The sequence below is a fragment of the Psammomys obesus genome, unplaced genomic scaffold, assembly GCF_907164565.1.
Source record: "Psammomys obesus unplaced genomic scaffold, mPsaObe1.curated_primary_1811, whole genome shotgun sequence".
Classification (NCBI taxonomy): Eukaryota; Metazoa; Chordata; class Mammalia; order Rodentia; family Muridae; genus Psammomys; species Psammomys obesus.
This window is the reverse complement of record NW_026585689.1, coordinates 4,361,759-4,384,950: the sequence shown is the minus strand read 5'-3', so window position 1 is coordinate 4,384,950 and position 23,192 is coordinate 4,361,759. Positions and strand designations below refer to the sequence as shown.

General features: G+C 37.2%; 1 protein-coding gene across 5 annotated transcripts in view; it reads left to right on the top strand.

Moving 5' to 3' along the window:
* The window catches only part of Bbx (BBX high mobility group box domain containing), a 239,362-nt gene that overhangs the window by 179,728 nt on the left and 36,442 nt on the right, over positions 1-23,192 (top strand). For all 5 annotated transcript variants that reach the window (XM_055593924.1, XM_055593919.1, XM_055593899.1 and 2 more), the window contains exons 9-10: positions 2,696-2,770; positions 10,536-10,616. In XM_055593924.1, the coding sequence (XP_055449899.1) occupies positions 2,696-2,770; positions 10,536-10,616 (156 nt within the window). The remainder of the gene's footprint in view (positions 1-2,695; positions 2,771-10,535; positions 10,617-23,192) is intronic.

Genomic DNA, 23,192 nt, shown 5'->3' with positions numbered 1-23,192 from the left:
TTGCATCACTAATTGAAATCATACTTTATGTCAACATTTATTTATGAGTATCCTTTTGTTTAGAACTCATTCAATGATTTCAAAAAATAAAGATGGTTTTAAGAGCAGTTCTGTTTGAGTCTCTATCTGATTTAATTTCTGAAGAAATAGGTTTGGTTTTCTTTAATATGAATTGTTCATTTTTTTTATTTTAAATTCTCTATTTTCAGCCCCCAAAGCTAAAGTTGTTTTGTTGCTTTCTGCTTGTTTGTTTTGATTTTTTAATTTTTTTATAAAGTTTTATTTTTTTATATCAGTTACAGCTTCTTTACTTTATCCCAGCTGTAGCCGCCTCCCTCATTACCTCCTAATCCTACCCTCCCTCATTTCCTCTTTGCCCCACCCTTCCTACCTCATCTTCTCCCTACCCCTTTCCAATTCCATTCATAGGGGAGGTCCTCCTCCCTTTCCATCTGACCCTAGTTTATCAGGTCTCATCAGGACTGGCTTCAATGTCCTCCTCTGTGGCCTAGCAGGGCTGCTCCTCCCTCAGCAGGGGGTAGAGGTTGCCAAAGAGCCAGCCACTGAGTTCATGTCAAAGACAGTCCCTGTTCCCCTTGGATGCTAAGCTGCCACAGGCTACCTCTGAGTGGGGGTTCCAGGTTATATCCATGTATGGTCCTTGGTTGGAGAATCAGTCTCAGAAAAAACCACTGTGCCCAGATATATTTGGTCCTTGTCGAGCTCCTGTCCTCTCCAGGTCGTACTAATTCCCCTTCTTTTATGTTTCCCTGCACTCTGCCCAAGATTTAGCTATGAGTCTCAGCATCTGCTTTGATACACTGCTAGGAAGAGTCTTTCAGAGGCCCTCTATTGTAGGCTCCTGTCCTGTTTCTTGTTTTCTCCTACTTTTTCCTAAACTTTTATGGACAGCTAATGGTAATGAAAAGTATTATTGGAAGTAAATCCTACTAATTTTATAATTTCTAATATTCAAGAAAAATCCCCAAAGTTTTTTGTTTGTAGTTTATCACACTTGCACATAGTGTTTCCTGGGAATTTATAGAGTTGTTACATGGACCAAGAAAAGTTACTCAATTTCAGCATGGAATGTCTTCAAGTCATTTGGTTAAATTTTATGCTTTTATGACTTTTTTCTTTCTAGTTGATAACTCATTTTAAAATAGCTTATCTAATTCAAAAGATATGGTAGATTTAAAATTTTCCTAATGGCTTCAGTAGTAAATAGTATCAATAGTTCAGGAAGCCTTTATGTTAATCTTGTATCCTCTGTACATCATTTTTGATACTGTGCTACCATGTGACCGTAATGTTTTCTAGATTTTCTAAAAGTCACTTTTATAGTTGAAGAATTGGGATCAAGGTATATATGTATTACTTAGTAAGTACCCTGTGATTATTGAACACAGTCTACTATGTTCTCTTCAGGGAACTGCAAGTGGGCTGAAACTATAATATCTAAGACCCCTGCTCACTTCCACTCACTTGCATCCTGCTCTGTAACTTTAGCTTTGTCCACTCTGGAAAGAAAATTAATAACTGAGTTCACTGTTAAAAACAGTGAATACTTCCTGCAAGTATTTCATTCTGGTCCCCAGAGCAGGGTACCATGGTACTTTTACTCAGTGAAAACAAAATATTGTGTGGAGTTGCAGAACCTTCTATGCGCTGTTAGACACTGAAGTGTGTATGTATTTTGTTTGACGGGAGACTACTTGGGTTAAAACAGAAGGAAATGATGGAGGGAAAATGCATACTAAATAAGCATGGATACTAAGTATGTACCAGCTGTGGGGATGCACAGACAGGAAAATCCATGGGGTTTGCTGGCCAGCCATTATCCATGAAACAGTGAGTTTGGGGTGTTCATTTGTAGATGGTTTAAAAAATAATGTAGAAAAGAATGATTGAGGAAGACACCCAAAGTCAACCTTTGTCTTCTACAGTAGCATGTCCATATACATAGAAGGAAATGTTTTCATATTTTGAACGGTTGTGTCCCAGTCTTTGTCAGACAGTAAATTTTCAATCTTTAGTTTCTCATCATAACTCTACAAAATAGACACTAATGTCATCATTAATGTACATGGGGGGGGGGTGTTAGAAAGTTTAACTGAGGTCTATTGCTACTAAGTAGAGATGAGATTAAAACCCAGATTCTACTTCCACGTGCAGCCCCCTTACTGTTTGACTGCTATCTCTGTACAAAAAGCTCCTTGAGAATGTTGGGAAGAGTATGAACTTTTAATAATATGTTTCCTCACTTTTTTTTGGTGGGGAGAAGGTTTAACAACAAAGTTTCTTTGTGTATCTCTGGCTGTCATGTAACTAGCTGTGAACATCACGCTGGCTTCAAACTAGCGATCCTCCTACCTCTCCTTCCCTAGCACTGGGGAAAAAAAGGGTGTGCACCACTATGCTGAGCTTTAATACTATGTTTTTGAAAAATCCGTTGAAATAAAGAAATTCATCACAACGATTCTATTTAATACCATTGATTCAAGCCTGATATTCTTGTAAGGGTTATGGCAAATGAGCCAGAGTCCTCTTGTTCTTTACAACCATCGTCTTTCTTTATCATCTTGTGTTGTTTTTCCAAGAGGGATTAACTCACTTCTGAATCCACAAGGACATACTTGTAATGCCATGTAGTAAAGAATTCCTCCAACATTAAACATGTCTTGTTTCCTTTCAGATCTCTTCAAGGACATCTCACCCTGATTCGTCTTCAAAACAGTGTCAAGCATCAGCCCTGTTTCAGTTTGCAGAGGTAAAGCAGATCAGAAATCATGCTCATCTTTGGAAATGCTGAAAAGGAATCTTAATAATATATGTAGAACTTTAGGCATGCTCTTTTTATTATTAGCATAATATATAGAATATTTATGGCCATTTGTTGCCATTAGTGTAACCATGGTCATCTCAGCTCCAGGCTTCATAGCTGTTTTTTTTTTTTTTTATATAAGTATTCTTAGCAGGGACTTACCAGTGATTCATTTATTTCATTTTACCTTCTTAATTTAATGTTTAAAAAAAAAAAAAAAAGAAAAACAAAAAATAAACAAAAACTGCTGTCAACATGAATGCCATGCGATTCTAGTAAATTAACTGTTTCTGGTAGTAAAATTAGATACTGTAATTGAGTATCTTTCTCAAACCCAAGACAGATAATATGATCTGTTAGGTTGTCACTATGTAGCTTTCCATCAGATGGTTAGCTGCAGCCAGTATTTTATTAGAGTCTAATCTTTGCCTCTGCTCAGGTCAGGTTTTCAGGATCTCCAGTTTTGTTGGCTTGTCATGCGCAGATAGCAGACACCAAACAGTACTGCTTGGTTTGTGTGCTTCGTTTTCCTCAACTGTGCTTCTCCCTAAAGAACTATATGACAAACAGTAAGATGGACATTGGTCATAAAAAGAAAAAGAAGAAAACCCCTACCTGCTTTAAGTTCTTGTACTTTTCCCTTTTCATTAATTCTAAGAAAACTGCCTATCAGAATCTAAGTAATATTTTATAGAATTGAAATAAAAAGACAGGCAAGACATTTCTGTTTAATATTGATGCATTGAATCACTTTGATTCATTTGAGTAAGGAGTGCTGCCTAAAAGAAAGATAAAATGATATCCTTTTGTCAAGGGAAAACCTGGCATCTCACTTTGAAAATGAGAAAAAAATTACTTTCAACTCTTACATTTAAAAAAAAATAAACGCTTCTTCATTCTTCATCTTGGGACCCATCTGAGACTTTTAGCACCAGCTGGCCTGCTTGTGTCAGGAAACTCATAGTTGCTTTAGTTGCAGAGGACTATTGTATAAAATTAGTAACAAATACAAAAATGTTATTTCATGAGGAACAATTTGCTTGACGAGTCTGAACACATTAATATTTCATTATAATTTTCCATTCTGATAAGCAGACTGTTCTTTTCATTGTCTGGAAATAGTTTTGTTTAATATCATTTCCTCATTTTTTTCCAGTTATTTTTTTATTTTTTTCTTTATTATTATTTATTACAATTTATTCACTCTGTATCCTGGCTGTAGTTTCCTCCCTCATCTCCTCTGTGTCTCATTCTCCCCTCCTCTTCCCCTTTATGTCCCTCCCTTAGTCCACTGATAGGAGAGGTCCTCCTCACCTACCATCTGACCCTAGCCTATCAGGTCTCATCAGGACTCTCTGAATTCTTTTTCTCTGTGTCCTACTGAGTCTACCTCACCAGGGTGGACTTCAAACAGCAGGCATTCAATGTTCATGTCAGTCACTGCCAGTTTCCCTTACTAGGGAACCCACATGGAGACTGAGTTCTCCATGGGCTACATCTGAGCAGAGTTTTTAGGTCCTCTCCATATTTTCTAAGAGTTAAAAAAAGAATGCTGGTATGTTGTTTGAATTTATTTTTAATGTTGACATGTAAGCCATTCTCATCCTGTTTTTCTCAAGCATTATATACAAGATAGAATTTATTTGCTATATATTCTATCTGTTTATAGTCTTTGCCCTGTAGCATGAATTTGAAAGATATGGTGTCTCATGTTTGAAACACTTGATGTATTAATTACCAAAAGTATTCAACTTAATATAAAAATGTCAGTGTGGAATATCTTGGCCAATGTGTGTACCTAACACAGTGATTAAGTTGTACTTAAAAGATACTATCATCAGATCACTAGCTGCCCCTGAAGACCTGGATAAGGGTCGAAGGACCAAATTGACGGTATAAGGGCCTCTGTCATGTGAGTCTGAAGAATGAGATCAGTGAATCTCCTAAAGGAAGCAATTTGTGTTTATTGCACTCCACTATCTATCAAGTGGCAACTTTTGTTCCTTGCCTCTCAGTTATACTGTTTTCACCACATATGGACAAAAAACTTCCCACACAGTTTTCCGGGAAACATCCACAGATGTCACACCACTGCTTAACAGCATTAGTCCCCAATGTTTTGTTTTGTTTTGTTTTGTTTTTGTTTTTTTGGTTTTTTTTTTTTTTTTGGTTGACACAAAGCATCTGTGGGATTTGAGGAAGCTTATGATTGTTAATTTGAAAATTTATGCTACAAGGGATTGTAGCATAAGTAATGCATGATAGATAGATTCCCAACTGGATAATGTGAACAAATTTTTGCTATGCCCTAAAAATCTGATGCAGTCTTCTTCCCTCAGTAAGGCCATAAGAACTGTTCTTATATTTTGCATAGGATGGTAATATAAGCCTTTTAAATTTCTGAGCAAATTAAACAAAGTGTGGCAGTATGGGTTATATCTGCTTGACACAGGAGAACTCTGCTTCTTTAGAGATTCATAACTTGTCTAGTCCTTTTCCTTGGGATGGATGAGAACATTAACTTTCAATGTAGTATTTTACCATCTGACCATATTGTCACCTTAACTGTGGGCCAGCTAAACAAGGCTAACCAAGAGTTAATTAAATGAACTTAATAAAAGCTATCTGCTGAGATGCTGAGACTCGTGGCCAAACTTTGGGCAGAGTGCAGTGATTCTTGCTAAAGAGCGAAATGAAGGACCTGGGGTGTGGGGGAGGACAGGAGCTCCACAAGGAGAGCAGCAGAACCAAAGGATCTGGGCACAGGGGTCTTTTCTGAGACTGATGCTCCAGCCGGGAACCATGCATGGAGATAACCTAGAACCCCTGCACAGAAGTGGTCCATGGCAGCTATGTATCCAAGTGGGTTCCCTGCTGATGGGAACAGGGGCTATCTCTGATATGGACTCAGTGGCTGATTCTTTGATCACCTCCCCTGAGGGTGTAGCAGCCTTGCTTGTTCTGATGAGACCTGATAGGCTAGGGTCCGAGAGAAGGGGAGGAGGACCTCCCCTATCAGTGGTCTTGGGGAGAGGCATGTGAGGACATGAGGGAGAGAGCGTGGGATTGGGAGGGGATGAGGAAAGGCTACAGCCCGGATACAAAGTGAATAAACTGTAATAAATAAAAATTAATTAAAAAAATTTAAAAGTCTGCTGAAATCTATGATGAACGTGTATATTGTAGTAGTAATTCTGTAGACTGTTAACACTATGATGATATATTCCTCTTGTTGTTATAAATATTTCATAAAACAGCATCACCTTTGAGGAATTTTTGTCCTAATTAGTCCATAGCAAAGGTTTTTAAACTTTAAAATATGTCAGTGTCTCCCATAAGGCTTGTTGAACACAAGTTACCGGGCTCTCAGGATTCATGTAGGCTGGTATTAATCCAGAAAACTTATATCTGCAGCAGGATTCTTTTTAGCCAACGAAAGCTTAAGGCTACTGTTCTCCAGTTGCTGTTAGCTCACAATGTATTATTGTTAATTGTCAGTGCATATTCTTGTACCTATTGTTCTCGTGAGGAGAGGATGGAAACAGAAGAAGGAGATAAATGTTTCGTTGAAAATTACTGTTTTATACCTCCATCTGTTTTATAAAGGGTTCCTAGTACTGCCTACTTAAGAAGGGAGTCGGTGTTTATGTATTTAGGAAACATTTAACTCTGTAAAAGTGTTTAGTTTTGAAATATTTATAAGATAGACACATGAAGTATTCTTAGAAAACATTCCTGCTAATTTCATTTATAAGCTGTTTGGAAGCATTTGGCCATGTGTTCTCTTAGAAATGGGTTATTTATTGTGAAATATAATTATCAAAGGAAACACTTGTTAAAGGCTTTGATCATTTTCTTAAATTGAAAATGGTTTTTGTTTTTTCATAGCAAATCCTAGGTTTCTGCCTTGAAAATTAAGAAGGATTTTTTTTTTCTTTTTAACCAAGTTTGGTCATCTTAAAGCCTGTTGAAATTAACCTACATGGAACTATCACTCAGTAAAGTAGTTTTCTATAGGTTCCTTATGGATGTTTATATTAAAGAAGATAAAATAATATTCCTGCTTTATAAGATCTAGAAAGAAATAGAGTTCAGAGATTATCTTCCCCTATGTCAGTCAGCCTTCCCTTTCATTTTGATACTCATATTTCATCTAGACTCATTTTAGCCCATCCAATGTGCCATCACTCTGATCCTAAGCCCTGATGTATTCAGTTGGTCAAAATGAATTTCCTGTCTGCATTGTTATTGTTCACAGGTAGAGAGGCACATCGTTCACTTTAGATCTAGTTCCTGAAGATCGATGGCTGATACAAGACCAGAAGGAGCTATTGTTTTCTATTATTTAATAGGTCTAAAAGACTTGGTACAAGTGCACATTCTCTGTCTGATGTTATGGCTGCCTCTTAAACCTAGTGTATATCTTTGCATTGAAAATAACGTCCTTACTAAACAAGACACGGCTCATTTATATGACTTAGACAGAGAGATTTGGACATTAAACCTTTTCTTAGGAGATATTTACCTTGCCAATATTAGTAGAACCATAATCATACAAAATTTAAGGTTTTGTCACAATAGGATATAAGCAATTGGTACAAATTTAAGGCATTCATTTTCATGGTGGAATACTTAATATGTTACAGAATATTGCATTCCATAAAAACACTGTATACTTCACTGCAACTAATCACATATTTTGTGTTTTATTGGAAGTATTAACATTTCTCTTAAAGTAAGTGATGGCAGCTATTCTCAAATGTCCATTTGCTTTTTGATTATTTATTTGTGTGGTAGTTACTAGTCATTTTCTTCCAGACTAGTGTCTATAATGCCTTATAATTGCAGAAGATTTCACCATCACCTACTTGATTCTGATCTTCACTACCTGTTTTCCTTGTACACTCTTGAACCTCAAATCTCTCATAAAAGGAGAGATTTAACATCCAGAGTGATGATTTTTCTCGTCTCGGATGATACCATTTCATCCACCCTCTTACTAACCTTTATGAATGGATACTTTTTATCTGTATATTAAATATAGTCCAAACAATAGAATTAACAGATTGTTAAGCACCATACAAATTAAGGAAAATAAAATTGACAGCCATGAGTATAGTATACTCTATAGTATAGTATACTTTATCTACCAGTGTGGCAATCACACACTGATGAGCTGGAAGCAGCATTTAGGGAAAGGGAAACATATGTCCCTTACATTGGAAATTTTTGTAGGAATGATCAGTAATAAAATGACAGATTAACATTTATATGACTTATTCTTGAAATTGAAGCTGTCATGATAGATTAAATTACCAAAAGAAAATGTGTGACATAAAAAGGGAATGGACCTTAGAAGAAAATTCTAAGAAAACTAGTATTTATAGGATCACTGAAAGAAACAAGCAGAAAAGATTAGCAAGAAATGGCCTCAGAGATACATCTCCAGGTATTGAAGTCCAGGGAGGAGGTTCCCAACAGAGATCCACAGTGTCAAGTGCTGCAGAGAAATCTAGAGAAAGCCTGATGTGTCTAAGTTATATGCCCAGTCTTCTACCAACCCCAGAAAAAATGTTCACACTTCAAAAAATATCATAAAAGACATGTTTAGGAAAATAATTCCATGAAAATTTTGTCAGAATTTGGAAATGTGAACCTCTCATTCACATGCACTTTTCGAAATCAGTCTTTTAAGTCATCTTCAATGTTTTAGATATTGTCTCATAGCTGTGAATAGATAAACATCTCAGAGGGTTTTTCTTTTTTAAAATAAAAGGAATGTATCTTACTGTGTGAAAAACCATCTCAACAGTACATTCACAGGAGGCAGGGAGCCTTCAGTGTGAACTCTACTGCATGATGCACCAGATACTGTAGAGATGAAGTACAGTCATGTAACAAACTGTGGAACAAAAAGAACAGCAGAGGGAGCTGAAGGAAGAAGTAGAGCTGGACCTGTGTAGGGCAGCACTTCCCAGCATGCCGTCTCACAGTAATGCTTGCTTATGCAGTGAAGTTGATAGTCTACCAGTTATAATGTCTACTACATTGTATCCACAGACATTTCCCTCTGAGCTGTCCAATATCATTGTGTAACCATTTTTGGAATGGTACTAAAGTGTTTACATTTGTTAGTGATTATGATAAATCAAAACCGTTGGTTATTATACCATCTATTGAGATGAAATATGGCCTTAGAACTCTGCTAGTCCCTAACATGAAACATAATGTGCACAGTGCAATACCGAGCAGGCTTTCTTGTATTTTAAAGGTAAAATAATTGAGACTCAGAGTCCTGAGTATTTGTTTGAGTCTATGTAGCAGAAAGTGATGAAGGCATGTCTGCCTGGCACAGAAGCTGTGGCTCCTATATTACGTACCCGTGGTTTAGGAGCCTGCCAGTTACTGCGGCACTTTACTCCTTAGGTTACTAAGAGTCGGTGATAATAACGTGTTCATTTTCTCTTACTCTAGTGATAGGTGGGCAATTAAACTCAACTTGTTGAGAAATAACTAAGAAGTGGTGTGCATCATGAAAATTTGCCTAATGGAAAATATTCCAAACTTCAGAAAGATTGAGCTCCTTAAGTTTTCTCTAGTATGTGATCAGACTGACCATAAAACCTATAAAAACTATAGCAGAGAGGAGAAAAATTTCTTATAACTTCCTTTAGCTGGACTTCTTCTTCTTCTTTTTTTTTTTTTTTTTTTAAATAATCCAGATAACATTAAGTATGTGTTTCTACAGAGGGCTCTTATTCCATGGATATTCTAGAGGGAGTTCCCTCTACCAGTGTGCATCCATGTATGTCATCTGTCCCAGAGCTGATACTCTTCTTAGAATCATTTGTAGTTAATAGATCACCTAGGTCACTGCAAGCTGCTGGGCCAATCTGCGAAAGCTTTGTATATACTGAGAAAGAACTCAGAATCATAGAAATGGAAGATGCTTAGACCTACCTGCTCTAATGATGACTTCTCCAGGGGAAGAATTCATTGTTTATGTCCTCTCTGTGTATCTCCTTTTAACTCTTCCTGAGACTAAAAATTTAAAATGAAGTGTTCATATGAAAGTGAGAAAGAGTAGCATTGCTCATTCATGATAGCATCCAGACTCTGCTTAGCAGAATGTGCCTAAATGTATACAGTCAGTATAAATCATGCATGTTGTTATTCATAGTACAGCATAGTGCAGCCAGACTCCTAACTGTACCCCATGAGTTTAAGGTCTGTTAGCCTTGTAGTAGTTCATGCATGGTCTCTTAGGGGCAGTCAAGCAAGATTCTATATAAAATTCTTAGCCTCTTCCCGCTCCTGTCATATTGCCTACCACATAAATACTCAGTTCTTTCCACAGAAATCCAACACTTTCTTAAAAATTAATTGATTGGTAAGTGCAAAATCTATATTTCTTTCTATTTGGCCAACTGATAAGTTAGTTCTTAAGTAGAAACCAACATGTACATCATGCTAAAGTTAAATCTATAGTCGGGAATATGAAAGATAACCTTGTCATTGTATAGCTTCCAAAGCTGTGCCTGTCTTTGAACAGCTCAAATGATTCTCAAAATGATCATTTTAGATTTGATCTTGTTAAAGCAGTTGGTAGTTGGGAGCAACATTAGACCTATAAACTTAGTTTCTAAATGTAGGAAACTAAAGGTTCTGGAATCAAAATTAATACTGTTTATGTGGATTGTTTTCTGTGTAGATCTCTTCAAGCACTTCGCAGTTGAGTGGTGCTGAGCCTGTGAAACGCTGTGGGAATTCTGCACTCTTCCAACTGGCAGAGGCAAGTCATAAGAAGTTAAGATCTGTAGATATCGAAATCACAAAATAATGACGATAGTATTTCTTAAACTGTGTTGTCTCCCCTGTGACGATAAATATGCCATTTCTAGTTTTCAGCAGTGAAAGGGCTACCTTTCACTTACAGTAGAGAATGTTGCTACTGAAAGTCATTAAACATTGAAAAAGATTTGCCAGGGATGTCACAAAGTAAGTCTGACCTGAGCACCAAAAATAACTTATTTTTTTCTTCTTTGATTTTCTTAAGCCACTTCTATATCTCTAAAATGCACCAATCTTTAGTCAGCGTGATTTGTGTGTGTGCATGAAATGTTCAGATGACATATTCTGATATCTGATTTTAGAGTATTACTCGCACATTTGATGGGACATGCTACTCTTGTTCCACTGGCAAAGGAGAAAATAGTAGAAGTTGTAGCATTCCTGTCATGATGTGTCCCTTCTGTCTAAAGGGAATGTGGGAGGATTTCATCAACATCAGCATCCTCTCAACTGGTTTATGAAGCAGATGATGAGAAGCTCTGATACTAAACTTTTTCTTTTCTTTTTCTTTCCTTCCAGTGTGTTCCCTCTGTTCTTTTGTGAGTGGTATGGTTCTTTTATAGAGGCTTGTTAATTTTCTGAGCTTGATGAAATTATCCATAATTTTATCATTTAAAAATTGAGTTTGAAATCTTTAAGTTATTATCTTTAAATTGGGCTTTATAAGCCAAGAGCAAATTAGGAAAAGAAGGCCCAGGAACAGTAGCAGGCATAAGCACTAGAACAAACTAATCCTTTGTATCTGATGCTCAGTGTAACATGGTTCTTCGCCAAAAAAAAAAAAAAAAAAAAAAAAAAGACCCAAAGGGAGGATTATAAAGACACAAAACACTGCAGAAAACTCATAAGACATTAGGAACTGGTTCTAAAAGGTACTTCATGAGTTAGTAAACGTCTCTGATGTAGGTCTAGAGTTAACCTTGCAAACAACTCAGCAGACAGACTGTGAGGTTATGGATTTTCTAGACTCTAGGTTGTCAAAGCAACATATTTGAAATGACCATTTTTCTTGAATAATATGTATTGGGCCATCCGCTTTTTTCTGGTTTTATAATTTCTTTGTGTTTACACATATGTATAAAACTATGAAGTATTAAACAACACCAAAATATAAAACAAACTAATTTCCTATATTGCATTAATCTTTATTAAGCTGTTTTTGATGGTAGCATGTGAACCTTTGGGATGCTTTACTCTACAGGATACTAAAGAGGCAAATCTGCTTTGTCATTTTCTTTCAGTCATAAAAAGGATTTCTTATTAAATCAGAGCTCATTAAAAAGAAAGCATTCTCCTAATTTGTAGGGATGCATCCCAAATATGAAACAGATGCTGTGGTTTAACAGATGCTTGACTGCTGCTATCATAACTTAAAGGGGTAAAAATTACTGAAATAAGGCTATTTTAGTTACAGAAAATCAACTTTGCAACATTTGAGTAAAAATATGTGCTTCTGAGAAAACTGAGTTGCTGAAAAAATCATTTACCAACATCTTTATTATTATTTGTGCCATGTGAGTCTGATGCATAACGTGAGCAGTATGTTTTAGAAGAACATTCCAGTTGCTAAGTAAGCATCAATTGCACAGTGGGTGAATCTGCATGCCTGGTGATCACCAATAGTTTAATGCTTTCTCCAATTTTTATCCCGTTTGTAATTCATATTCTTTTTTTTTTTCTTCAAAAAATAATGTGTAATCATTTTTGATACCTCTAAAAAGTAAATATAGTGACACATTTAAACTTAATGCATTCCAAAGGGAAAACCAGCCAGATATTAGTTCAAATTTAGTCTGGAACTTTCTCCTTTAGCTACCTTCTATACCTCTCATGACCACCTCAACTCCCAAATCATCCTAGCGGATGATATGTGCAATACCTTGTGTTTTCTCTCTCTGATGATAGAAGTAGTCTCCATTTTTTACCCAGCTCTGTCAGGGAAAAAGAAGTCAGCTCTACTGTTAGATTAAGGACAGATGTGCAGGCAATATATTTTTATGGTTTCTAGATGTAAATGTATGTGACATCCTTTACTTATCTGACTAAGCACACACAAAGCAAGGGAGCTGGCAATCCGGAGACTTGGAGTGGCTTCTCTATTCTTACTTTTGACATTAGAACACTATGTATTTCCCAAGGCTAAAGGAAATAAATAGAAAGTAGATTAGTTTGATCCAGCAGGCGGCCACTGGACACTAATGGGGAGGGATTGGCAGATAGCAGACCTGGGGCAGTCATGTCAGAGAAAGTATGATGGAGCTGTCTTTGCTCAAGAGGCTCTCAAGTACTGTGAGAGGTGGGAGTGACAGGCACCTGAATTGTACCCATACAGCAGTCTTGATCAAAATATTTATCACTGTTGGTTTAAAAAACAAAACAAAAAAACTTGAGTCAAGTCCTTGAACCTAAAAGGATCCAGTTTCAGCCCTGAGGCGATATCCCTCCTGATCACAGACACGCCTACCTGTTTAGTATTTGAAATTTTACCCTGCCTGAGGCATCCCTTAAGAATGTCTGAGACCTGTCAGCAACCAACTAATGCAAAAAGGATTAATGCATCACATATATTAGTTATTTGTTGGGCACTGCAACAGAATACTTGAGAAGCAACTTATGGAACAAGGGGTTTATTTTGTTGTAGAGGACCAGTGAAGGTATTGTGGCTAGCCATGGGAGATAGAGCCTGTCTTGTTAGTAGATGAGAAGTAAGGCTTAAAACCCTCAAGGCCCATCCTCCAACAGCCTACTACCTCCAGCTGGACCACACCTCCTAAGCATTCTGTAACATTCTGTAACCTCCTGAAACTGTTCCATGTGCAAACCACAACAAGTGCTTCTCCCTCAGACACGAGAAACAAGGATCAAAGCCAAGCCCTGTCTCTGGTTGAATTCCTTACATCAGAATGGAAAGAGAAGTGGATAAGCAGATCCCCCAAAGTTAGAGTTAATGCTTACAAGAATACAATCATCGACCTGAGTGGGGGCGTATGGTGGTTTGACTGGGAATGCCCTCATAGATTCCTGTTTTGAGTGTTTGGTCTATAATGAGTGGCACTATTAGAAGTGGTCTTGTTGGAGTAGGTGTGGCTTTATTGGAGGAAGTAGATCTCTCAGCTCTGTCTCCAGTATCATGGATGCCTTCATGCCACCACATGCTTCACTCCATGATGCTAATGGACTAAACCTCTCAACTGTAAGCCAGCCCCAATTACATGTTTTCATTTATAAGAATTGCCATGGTCATGGTATCTCTTCACAGTAATAGAAACTCTAAGACCAAGGTGGTTTCAACCAAGCTTAATAACCTGAAATCCATCCCCAAACTCCACAGAGTAGAAAAAAAATCCCTCTTCCCACAAGTTGTACACATAGAAATAACAACAATAACAAATTAGGAGTGTAAAAAAATTATAAGAAATAGAAGGGGCAAAAACATTTTATATCTGTGTTTATTTCTGTGCTCTATACCTACCTTAACAGCCAAAAATGAATTCTGTGGGATGTTAGCAGGGAGCAAGAATTCTTACGCACTGTCACTTTTGGTTTTAAAAGGACAGCACCCCAAGTGAAGGTCCTGATTGGGACATATGATTTGACATTTTAGTATGTAGATTTTTTTATGTGGGAATGGGCACAAGTTCATATGTATGCATATACACATGTGAATACATGCTTGTGGTGGCCAGAGGACAGCTTGAGTTTTTAATTCCTCTTCAAGCACATTCCATCTTGTTTTCCAAGACAGGGTCTCTCATTAGAGCCAGTAGCTTTCTGTAAGGTCTCGTGTGTCCTCACCTTCCCAGCTCTGCAATTATAGATGCTATACACCTGGTTCTTACATATGTATGGGCATCAAGCATCAAGAGATAGATGCTCTTCTCATCTATCCATCCCCACAGTGGGTAGCTTTCAATGTCTGAAAGTGACCTGAAGATCCTAGGCCTTGTTCCGTGTATTTTAAAGGGATCTATCCAACCAGGAAAGGGAGCTTTCTGCTGAGGTCAGAATATTGAGTACACCATAGTGCTCTTTGTTCAATCCTCCACGACGTTCATACTGTTCAGTCAATCAGTTCCTTATGCTGACAAGTGCTGAAATGCATTGTTTCCAGTAATTTTGAGATTAATTAGGCTAATCATCTACAGAGAGTAGCTTGGCATCCTCCCTGGGATGACAGTTCTGAGGATCCTCTGAAGAGAATCAGAGATAGCTTTATCTGCATTTTCTTAAAATTCTAGGATTAGATATCTGTAGTACAAACACTGGTTAACAAGCAGTGTGTTTGAGGATCTTCACCATGCCAATAATACTGGGGATGCTGAAAAGTTACCAACACATCTGTGTATATGTTTTTAGTAACAATGAGAATCAAAACCTGTAAGCACCTAAGATCAGAAGTATAGGAATGCTTTATTTTCCTGTAACGTGTTTTTTTCTTAGAGAGTGGCAGGGCTGAGCCTGTGTCTACAATCACTGCCGTTAGTTCTCATGGTAATTTTTATGAAATATTTTAAATGTTTGTTAAAATGGGAGATTAATTTCCTTAGGAAATTTTGTTTAACTTAAGGTAAAAAGGAGTGCCATTTATTATCTACTGTTGTTAAGCACAGTTTTCAGTACTTCATATGCATTAATTTAATTCTCACAACTATGCTCTGAAGCAGGTACTTTTGTCATTCCTGTTTTTTTTATTAAGAAAATTTGCTTGATTGCTTATAATTTCTTGGGCAGTAATATCAAATTAGTCTATGTAGGAATTAAGATAGTCTGTCTCCCTGAACTGTGATTTTTTTTTCCCAGCATGTGGCTGGTTGTTTTAATTGACAATATAGAGAACAAATGGTGGAATGTTTACATGAACTTGAGACATTAAGCATCACAGTACAGTGTCTATATTGAAATCAGATAGTGGGGTAAAGAAATCAGCATTTGAATGAAGAAGGGTAAATTGTATACATTCCAAAAGAACATTATACCAACATTTCCTCCTTTAAGTCCAATAAAAGGATACTCTTCTTTCAATACAATAATTATAAATTATGAAAACTATTAGGTAAAATCTACACGTGCAATGTCCAGTCCATGTGTATTTAGAACTTAGGAGAAAGTATCTGATTATCCTATCTATCTTGCCAAATTTAGAGTTCTATACCTAAATTAACTTTTACCTTTACCTTAGTAAACCATTTATAAAATATAAAACCATTTTGTTAAATTCTAAACAACTATAGCTTAATTGTGAAACTGTAATTATTTGGCTTCAAATGTGCCAAACAAGCCCCTCGGGTAAAGAAAATACCCTTGCTTTCTGAACTGTGCTCTTAAAGCAGTCTTTTCAGTCTTGTTTAAGACAGCTGCAGAACTGAAGGATCGTTACAGGTGTTGCACCCTTTACTTCTACCCATACCTGTATGTGTAACGTGTATGGGATTCAGGGATGCTGTCAAAGACAAGGAGTTTAGGTTTCCAGTATAGAAAATTGTGCACCTTTGAAAAGCTAGCAAGTTTTGTACCATCCCTCTGTGGATATGCTTCTGTAAATATGTTAGGATTATTGGAAAAGGTATACATTTCCTGCCCTAAAGAGAATGCTCTTTAGTTTTATGAAGATCATATTAAAAGAGAAGAAAGCAAGGCAGATGACACACTGTATTATATTTCTTCTTTATCTCAGTTTATCAACCTGTTACATATCTGTCAGCTGAAGAAAGAGAATGTTGTCTTTCCCCAAGAAAACCTGACAGAAAATAGAAATGCTGTGGATATGCAGGTTTCAAAGAATTGGAAAGTTTGTCATTAACAGTATTTATTAAATGAGGGTATAGGCATTCTCAAAAGCTTCAGCATTTTAATTTTTCTTATATTCTTAATGGATGCAATGATGTGTTAATCAAGTAAAAGATAGGTAAAGATAGATTTATTGTAGTATCTATAAAAATTAAGTACTTTTTGAAATTATACATTAAATGACAGGATTTATAAACAGTATTGGAAAACATAGTAAACTCCATAACTTTGCTTAGCTGTTCTCCCAACAATCCTAACACTTCTCATTACTGGTAATGGCTAGAGGTACTTGACTGAAGTGTGACTATATTTAAGTGTTCTGGTGTATCCTGAGCGTTTAATACTCCCAACCATATCTAACCCAGAACAATATCTAATTACAAAACTTAAAGCTTTACAAAGGAACCTTTAACATTGGTGTGTTTCTTATCATTTGATTCAAGTCTCTGGTCAATTAATACCTCCTAAAACATTTCTTCTTTCCCCAATTTGCACACAGTATATTTTGGGGGGAGCTGACATATAGAATTTTTTTAATTTAATTTTATTTTATTAATTACACTTTATTCACTTTGTATCCCCCCATAAGCCCTTTCCTCCTCCCTTCCCAATCTCACCCTCCCTCCCCCTTCTTCACACATGCCCCTCCCCAAGTCCACTGATAGGGGAGGTCCTCCTCTCCTTCCTTCTGATCTTAGTCCATCAGATCACATCAGGAGTGGCTGCATTGTCATCTTCTGTGGCCTGGTAAGGCTGCTCCCCCCTCAGGGGGAGGTGATCAAAGAGCAGGCCAATCACATTATGTCAGAGGCAGTCCCTCTTCCCATTACTATGTAACCCACTTGAACACTAAACTGCCATGGGCTACATCTGTGCAGGGGTTCTAGGTTATCTCCATGCATGGTACTTGGTTTGAGTATGAGTCTCTGGGAAGACCCCTGTGTTCAAATTTTCTGGTTCTGTTGCTCTCCTTGTGGAGTTCCTGTCCTCTCCAGATCTTACTATTTCCCACTTCTTACGTAAGATTCCATGCACTCTGCCCAACAGTTGGCCATAAGTCTCAGCGTCTGCTTTGATAGTCTGCAGGACAGAGCCTTTCAGAGGCCCTCTGTGGCAGGTTCCTAGGTTGTTAGAAATGTTTTGAATACCTTTTGTTAACAACTTCAGGAAGACATCAGATGGCCATATGGCACCACAGCAGTTCCCACCCATCCAGAATCCACAGTGTCCAAGGAAATAGTCAGTGAAGAAAACACTTAAGTTATTAGTTCACCTGGCCTAATGATTTCAGCCAACCAGAGATAAAATTGTTTCACATGCCCAGATCTCAGTGCTCAGAAATATGTAGACCACTGTTCTCTGGCTATTTATCCCACATGGTGGAGAGTCTGATTTTCTTCACAGCACTGCGATCGTTGTTCTCAGGAATTGTCAACTGTGTGTATTTTTGTGGTAAAAACATTCTGATTTTAATTAATTACAGAAGAAATACACATCTTCGAATATGCTGCTAACTGCCATCTTAGGGTTATAGCTATGCTGTTTTGGCAGATAATAAGTCAGTATAAAATGATTGTAAATATACCTTGGCTGCACAACATTTGTTTTGTACTAAAAAGCAGAGATTTTGAAATTAGTGTCTGTAGGTTTGTTTGCACGTTGCCTTGTTTGTAATTTAGCTGACTACTAGGTAGTCAACAATAAAAGGCAAAGTCTAAGAGCCCGCCATTGAATTCATGTCAGAAATAGTCCTTGTTTCCCTTACTAAGACACCCACTTGGAAACTGAGCTACCGTGGGCTACATCTGAGCAGGGGTTCTAGATTATATTCATACATGGTCCTTGGTTGGAGATACAGTCTTACAAAAAACCCCTGTGCCCAGATATATTTGGTCCTTGTGGAGCTCCTGTCCTCTCCAGGTCATACTAACTCCCCCTTCTTTCATATGATTCCCTGTACTCTGCTGAAGGTTTGGTTATGAGTCTCAGTATCTGCTTTGATACACTGCTAGGTAGAGACTTTCAGAGGCCCTCAGTGGTAGGCTACTGTTCTGTTACTTGTTTTCTCCTACATCCAATGTCCATCCCATTTGTCTTTCTAAGTTGAGGGTTGATCATCTTACCGAGGGTCCTCTTTCTTGTTTATCTCCCCCACCCACCCAAGGGAGAAACAGCCCTGCTCAGTCACAGAGGAGGACTTTGCAGCCAAGCCTGAAGATACCTGATAAGCTAGGGTCAGATGAAAGGGGAGGAGGTCCTCCCGTATCCGTTGACTTGGAAAGGGGTAGGGAGAAGATGAAGGAGGGAGGGATTGAGGGATTGGGATACAAAGTTAATAAACTGTAACTAATATAAAAAATTTAAAAAAAAAGAACGGTGTTTTCTGACTAGTTGTATATTAGGCCTACCTGGTTATTAAATTATCTAAAAAATAAAAAAGAATTAGAAGTGGGAAAAAAAAAAGGCAAAGTCTAAGAGTAAGATGATGTGGCCCACCTTGAAGCTGCTTACTGAGGCATAGGACCATCCAGGAGACTGCTGCTGTGGTGTTCTTCTAAGGATTTATTAGTTTTCACTCCCTGTCTTTTAAGGCAGAACAATAATTGTTTTTAACGTTTGTTGAAAGAAATACATTTATCATGTCCCTGATTCAGAGATAAAAATTTGATGTAGCATAGGTTTATTATTTTCTTAAAGCCAGTCCTCCATCCACAACATACCTCAAACCTAAAATGTGCTCTTAACTGGACCAAAAATAAAAGAGGTTTCCCTGAACTGTGGAACATGAAATAGAATCTCTTCCCTGCATATTTTAGCACCTTCACTATTGATATTTAGTTTCCCTTAGGATTTTGAAGATGATAACCTATAAAGTGGTTCAGTATGTTGTCTATGAGGATCCAGCTTGGTATTTCAGCTCTTTCTTTCCTTTGAGGAAGGAGTTATCCCCAGTGCATCACCCTTAGGCCTTTCTCCCTTTACAGAAGTAAGGGACCTCATGTGTCTTCTATTGGCAGAGGGGACTGTAATAATTGTGATTAACTATCACTCATACTCCTGGGTAGTGTCACTAAGAGCACTGATTTTCAGTCGATGCCTGGCTTTTCCCTAGTTTTAATCAGAATATGCTTTAGACTCATGATGAGTAACCTAAGGACTAATGAGCATTCAATTTAACACAATTATGTGTTGAAAATGTTCTTTAAACCTTTTCAAAGATAGGAACATATTCTTAGAGGAGAATACAAAGGTGAACAGCATGCGTTCTATTCCCATTGAGTTATAGCTGTTGAAAAATAGAGTAGGACCAGAGAGAACTGACAATAAGTATCAAATATTTATGTCTATCTTTGACTTAAAGCATTAACATTTTAACTTCTTTGAATGGTGCCCTGGGAATTCCATCACTGGAAGGTGCCCTGATGATTGTCTGTTCTCACTTTGAAAGAAAGTTAGTGCTCAATTTAAATTAATAATAGAAGGATAAATTATCATTTACTATGTCAGGCACTATTTCAAGGTCTGATTAACAACCAGCTTTCGATTAAGGGCATCTTGACTAAATTAATAATAGTTATTAATTCTGTATTTCCCACAATGCAGTTTTGTTCCCTTGAGCTCGCATTGTTTTATGTTTTTTTAATGCCTGTTGTGTAGCTGACTGCATGCATTTATAATATAGTTTGTGTGCATACACCCAAAGTAGATATTAGTAGATATACTAATACACAAAAGTAAAGCTGGGCACTGCAGAGAAAGCTCAATAACTAAGAGCCATGCTGCTCTTATGAGAACCTGTATTTAGTTCCCAGTACCCATAGGGTGACCCACAGCCATCTGTAATTCCAGTTCCAGGGGATCCATCACCCTTCTTTGGTCTCTGTGGGCAGTAAGTACACATGGTACACAGACATACATGCAGGCATACACATAAAGTAAAGATAAATAAAACATTTTTTCAAGTTTTATGTTGCATAACACTCCAGAGTTATGTTACCACAGTACATTATTTATACTCTGCTTTGGTGCCATTTTGAGTTCTGTACATTCCTAAGGCAAGAAATATTAATATCCATATGCTATAGATTGGGAACCTGAGGCACAGAATACTTATGGGAAATCCTCTGATTATCTTATATAGCAGAGTTCTTTCCTTCATCAGCATAACCAGTCAGTGGCAAAGCCCATCTGCAGTCCTGCAGTCTGGCCCCAGAATCAGCACTTTGAAACTACCTCTCAGTATAGCACTTGCTTAGCCCCAAGCGTACATGCATCTTAATGGAGTTACTACATCCACACCTGCCCCCAGGTTCTGTTTATGTCAAATGGAAATACTTGGGATGTCAAGGAAATAAGTAGTAAAAACAACAAATAATGGTGCATTGAGTGGGTTTTTATTTAATGCCCAGGAAACTTAAGTACTTAAAAGGGAAATATAGTAAGATAAGGATATGTTAGAGTCATATATATCTTTTAGACTTAAGAAAAACTGAGTTTCACAACATTCAGAAACTAAACAGCAAATAAGCTTAAAATGAAGTGAAAAGCAAAATACTGATGACAGCCAGCCTCTCCTTCTTCTCTCTCCATACCTGTTTTGTTATGTTCTAGTTTGTTTCTGCATCTGTAGATCTCATTCCTGTTGTGCTTTCCCCTCCCATAAACAAACATATCAGGACATATAAATCTGAGTAAAAGAAAGCCACAAAAAAATTTTAATTTTTTTATGACTGATAATCTCTGAATATATTTGTAACAGCAATTAGTGAAGAAGTAGAAAAGAATTATATCAAATGTTAAAAGTACTCTAAAATATAGTATGAAAGTCATTGTGAACTGGGAATGCAAAAATTGGCCAAAAAAATGAAAACCTGTGCTATTTTTAATTTTTTGTAATGAAAGAAATTGGCTAGTCTAATTTAGAGGAAGCAGACTATCAAAAAGATTCAAGAATAAGTGAAACTACATAATTATTGTTTTGCACTATTGTGAAGAAGCGAGTAAGGAAAATGATGTTCAAACCAAAACCTGTGCGTGAAGAAAGGCTAGTGTGTAACTCAGATGAAAACTGGAGCAGCATATTGGGATATTAATTTGAGTTCCCTAAACAGAAAAAATCCCACTGTAGGCTGTGGCAAGACCTTGCAAATGAGATTTGTCTCACTTTTGGTAACCTTTGACTAGTTGTGGAAAACAGCTCAAAACAAAAGGGGAAAAATCATTCTGACTTTCAGAGAATAAGCATGATTCCTAAATGTAGGCTATTATTTCATAGAAACATTTAAAACTGTTCTGGTAATGCTGGAACTTACAGAAAAGAGGCTGAACACTGGAAATTAATAGTTTCCCTGACAAAGGTTATAGTCACAGGTGCTGTCCCCAGAGTATGTTTGTTCTATTCTCTGACATCTCACGTGTTGCAATGCAGCTGCCTTCCTATGTTCCTTTATGCTCAGCTTCCACCTGCATTGAGGCACTGAGAGACACTGATGGGAGACTGGGGAAGGGAAGAGAAGGAAAACTCAGTACATGGAAACAGGAAGGAGCTGTCTGTCAGTAAAGCCAAAGGCCATTCCTCCAGGAGCCAGCTGCCTCCAGCGGGTCCCCTTGTGTTTCTCTTACACTAGCGTCCTAGTCATTGGGTTTTAGGAATGTTCTCTACATACCTCCTTTGCCTCTAACTTAGCTTCCTGCTGTTGTTCACCTCTGACTTTCCTTGCCATTTCCTACTTAGTTGCTATAATTTTCAGTGAGCTGTTACAATAATCCTATATGGAAGGCATTCTGCTAGGTATGCTGTTAGTCTTTCTGCTTAGCCAGTTAAACTGACTAGTGCATAAGCCAGCTTCATTTTCTATTTGCTGTGGTTATTCTTATTTACAGTCCTTTTTATAGATGAGAGAATGTTGTTCTTATTGTTGGTATGCAGCATACAGTGTCCAGAGTTCAACAAGACTTTTGATAGCTAATCGTATGCCTTCTAAACAGAATAGGAGAAGGAATTATAAAAAAACATTCTTAGGCGGCTGAAGTTTATTGTTGTTCAAAACAAAATAGATGAACAGAGTCTGGGAGTTAGTTCACCATAAAGCTGTGCCCTCACCACTGTCTACTCAGCATTGTTACAAAAGGTTTAGGCAAAGTTATGAACAACACTATTATCAAATGGGTGTCTGCCACAAAGCTGGAAGATAATTCAAACTTTGATAGGGTAAGGTTTATAGGGAAAAATGGGAAATCATTCATGTAGGTACTAGGTACATGACATAAATAATAAAAATGTAGAATTGAAGAGATCAAGCTTCCTAACATATTATGTGGGTAAAGAAATCTGTGAGTTTAATTGACTATAATCTCAATAGGAATCTAAGTGTGACACTTAGGAAAAATGAAAGATTTCCTCTCTGGGCAGCATTAAAAACTACCTAGTATTTCTAATGAGAGTTGTGTGTTGCTATGCCACAAGAAGACTAAGAGTATCTTTTAATGAGAATATTGCCACATTGAAATATTTGTTCTTCCCAGTCATGGAGTTCATATAATTTATAAATAATTTGCACTCATCAGTTTTTTGCGTCATGGTACCCCAAGCAGGGATGTACTGTTGCCTACTTCTCAGCCTGTTTTTGCTCCTATGAATTAAATCTTCTCACTGTGTAAATTTAGGTAAGTTCTGATATTGGTTATGAACTCAGTTAAGCCAATAAAGTCTTCTTAGTTTAGGAACTAT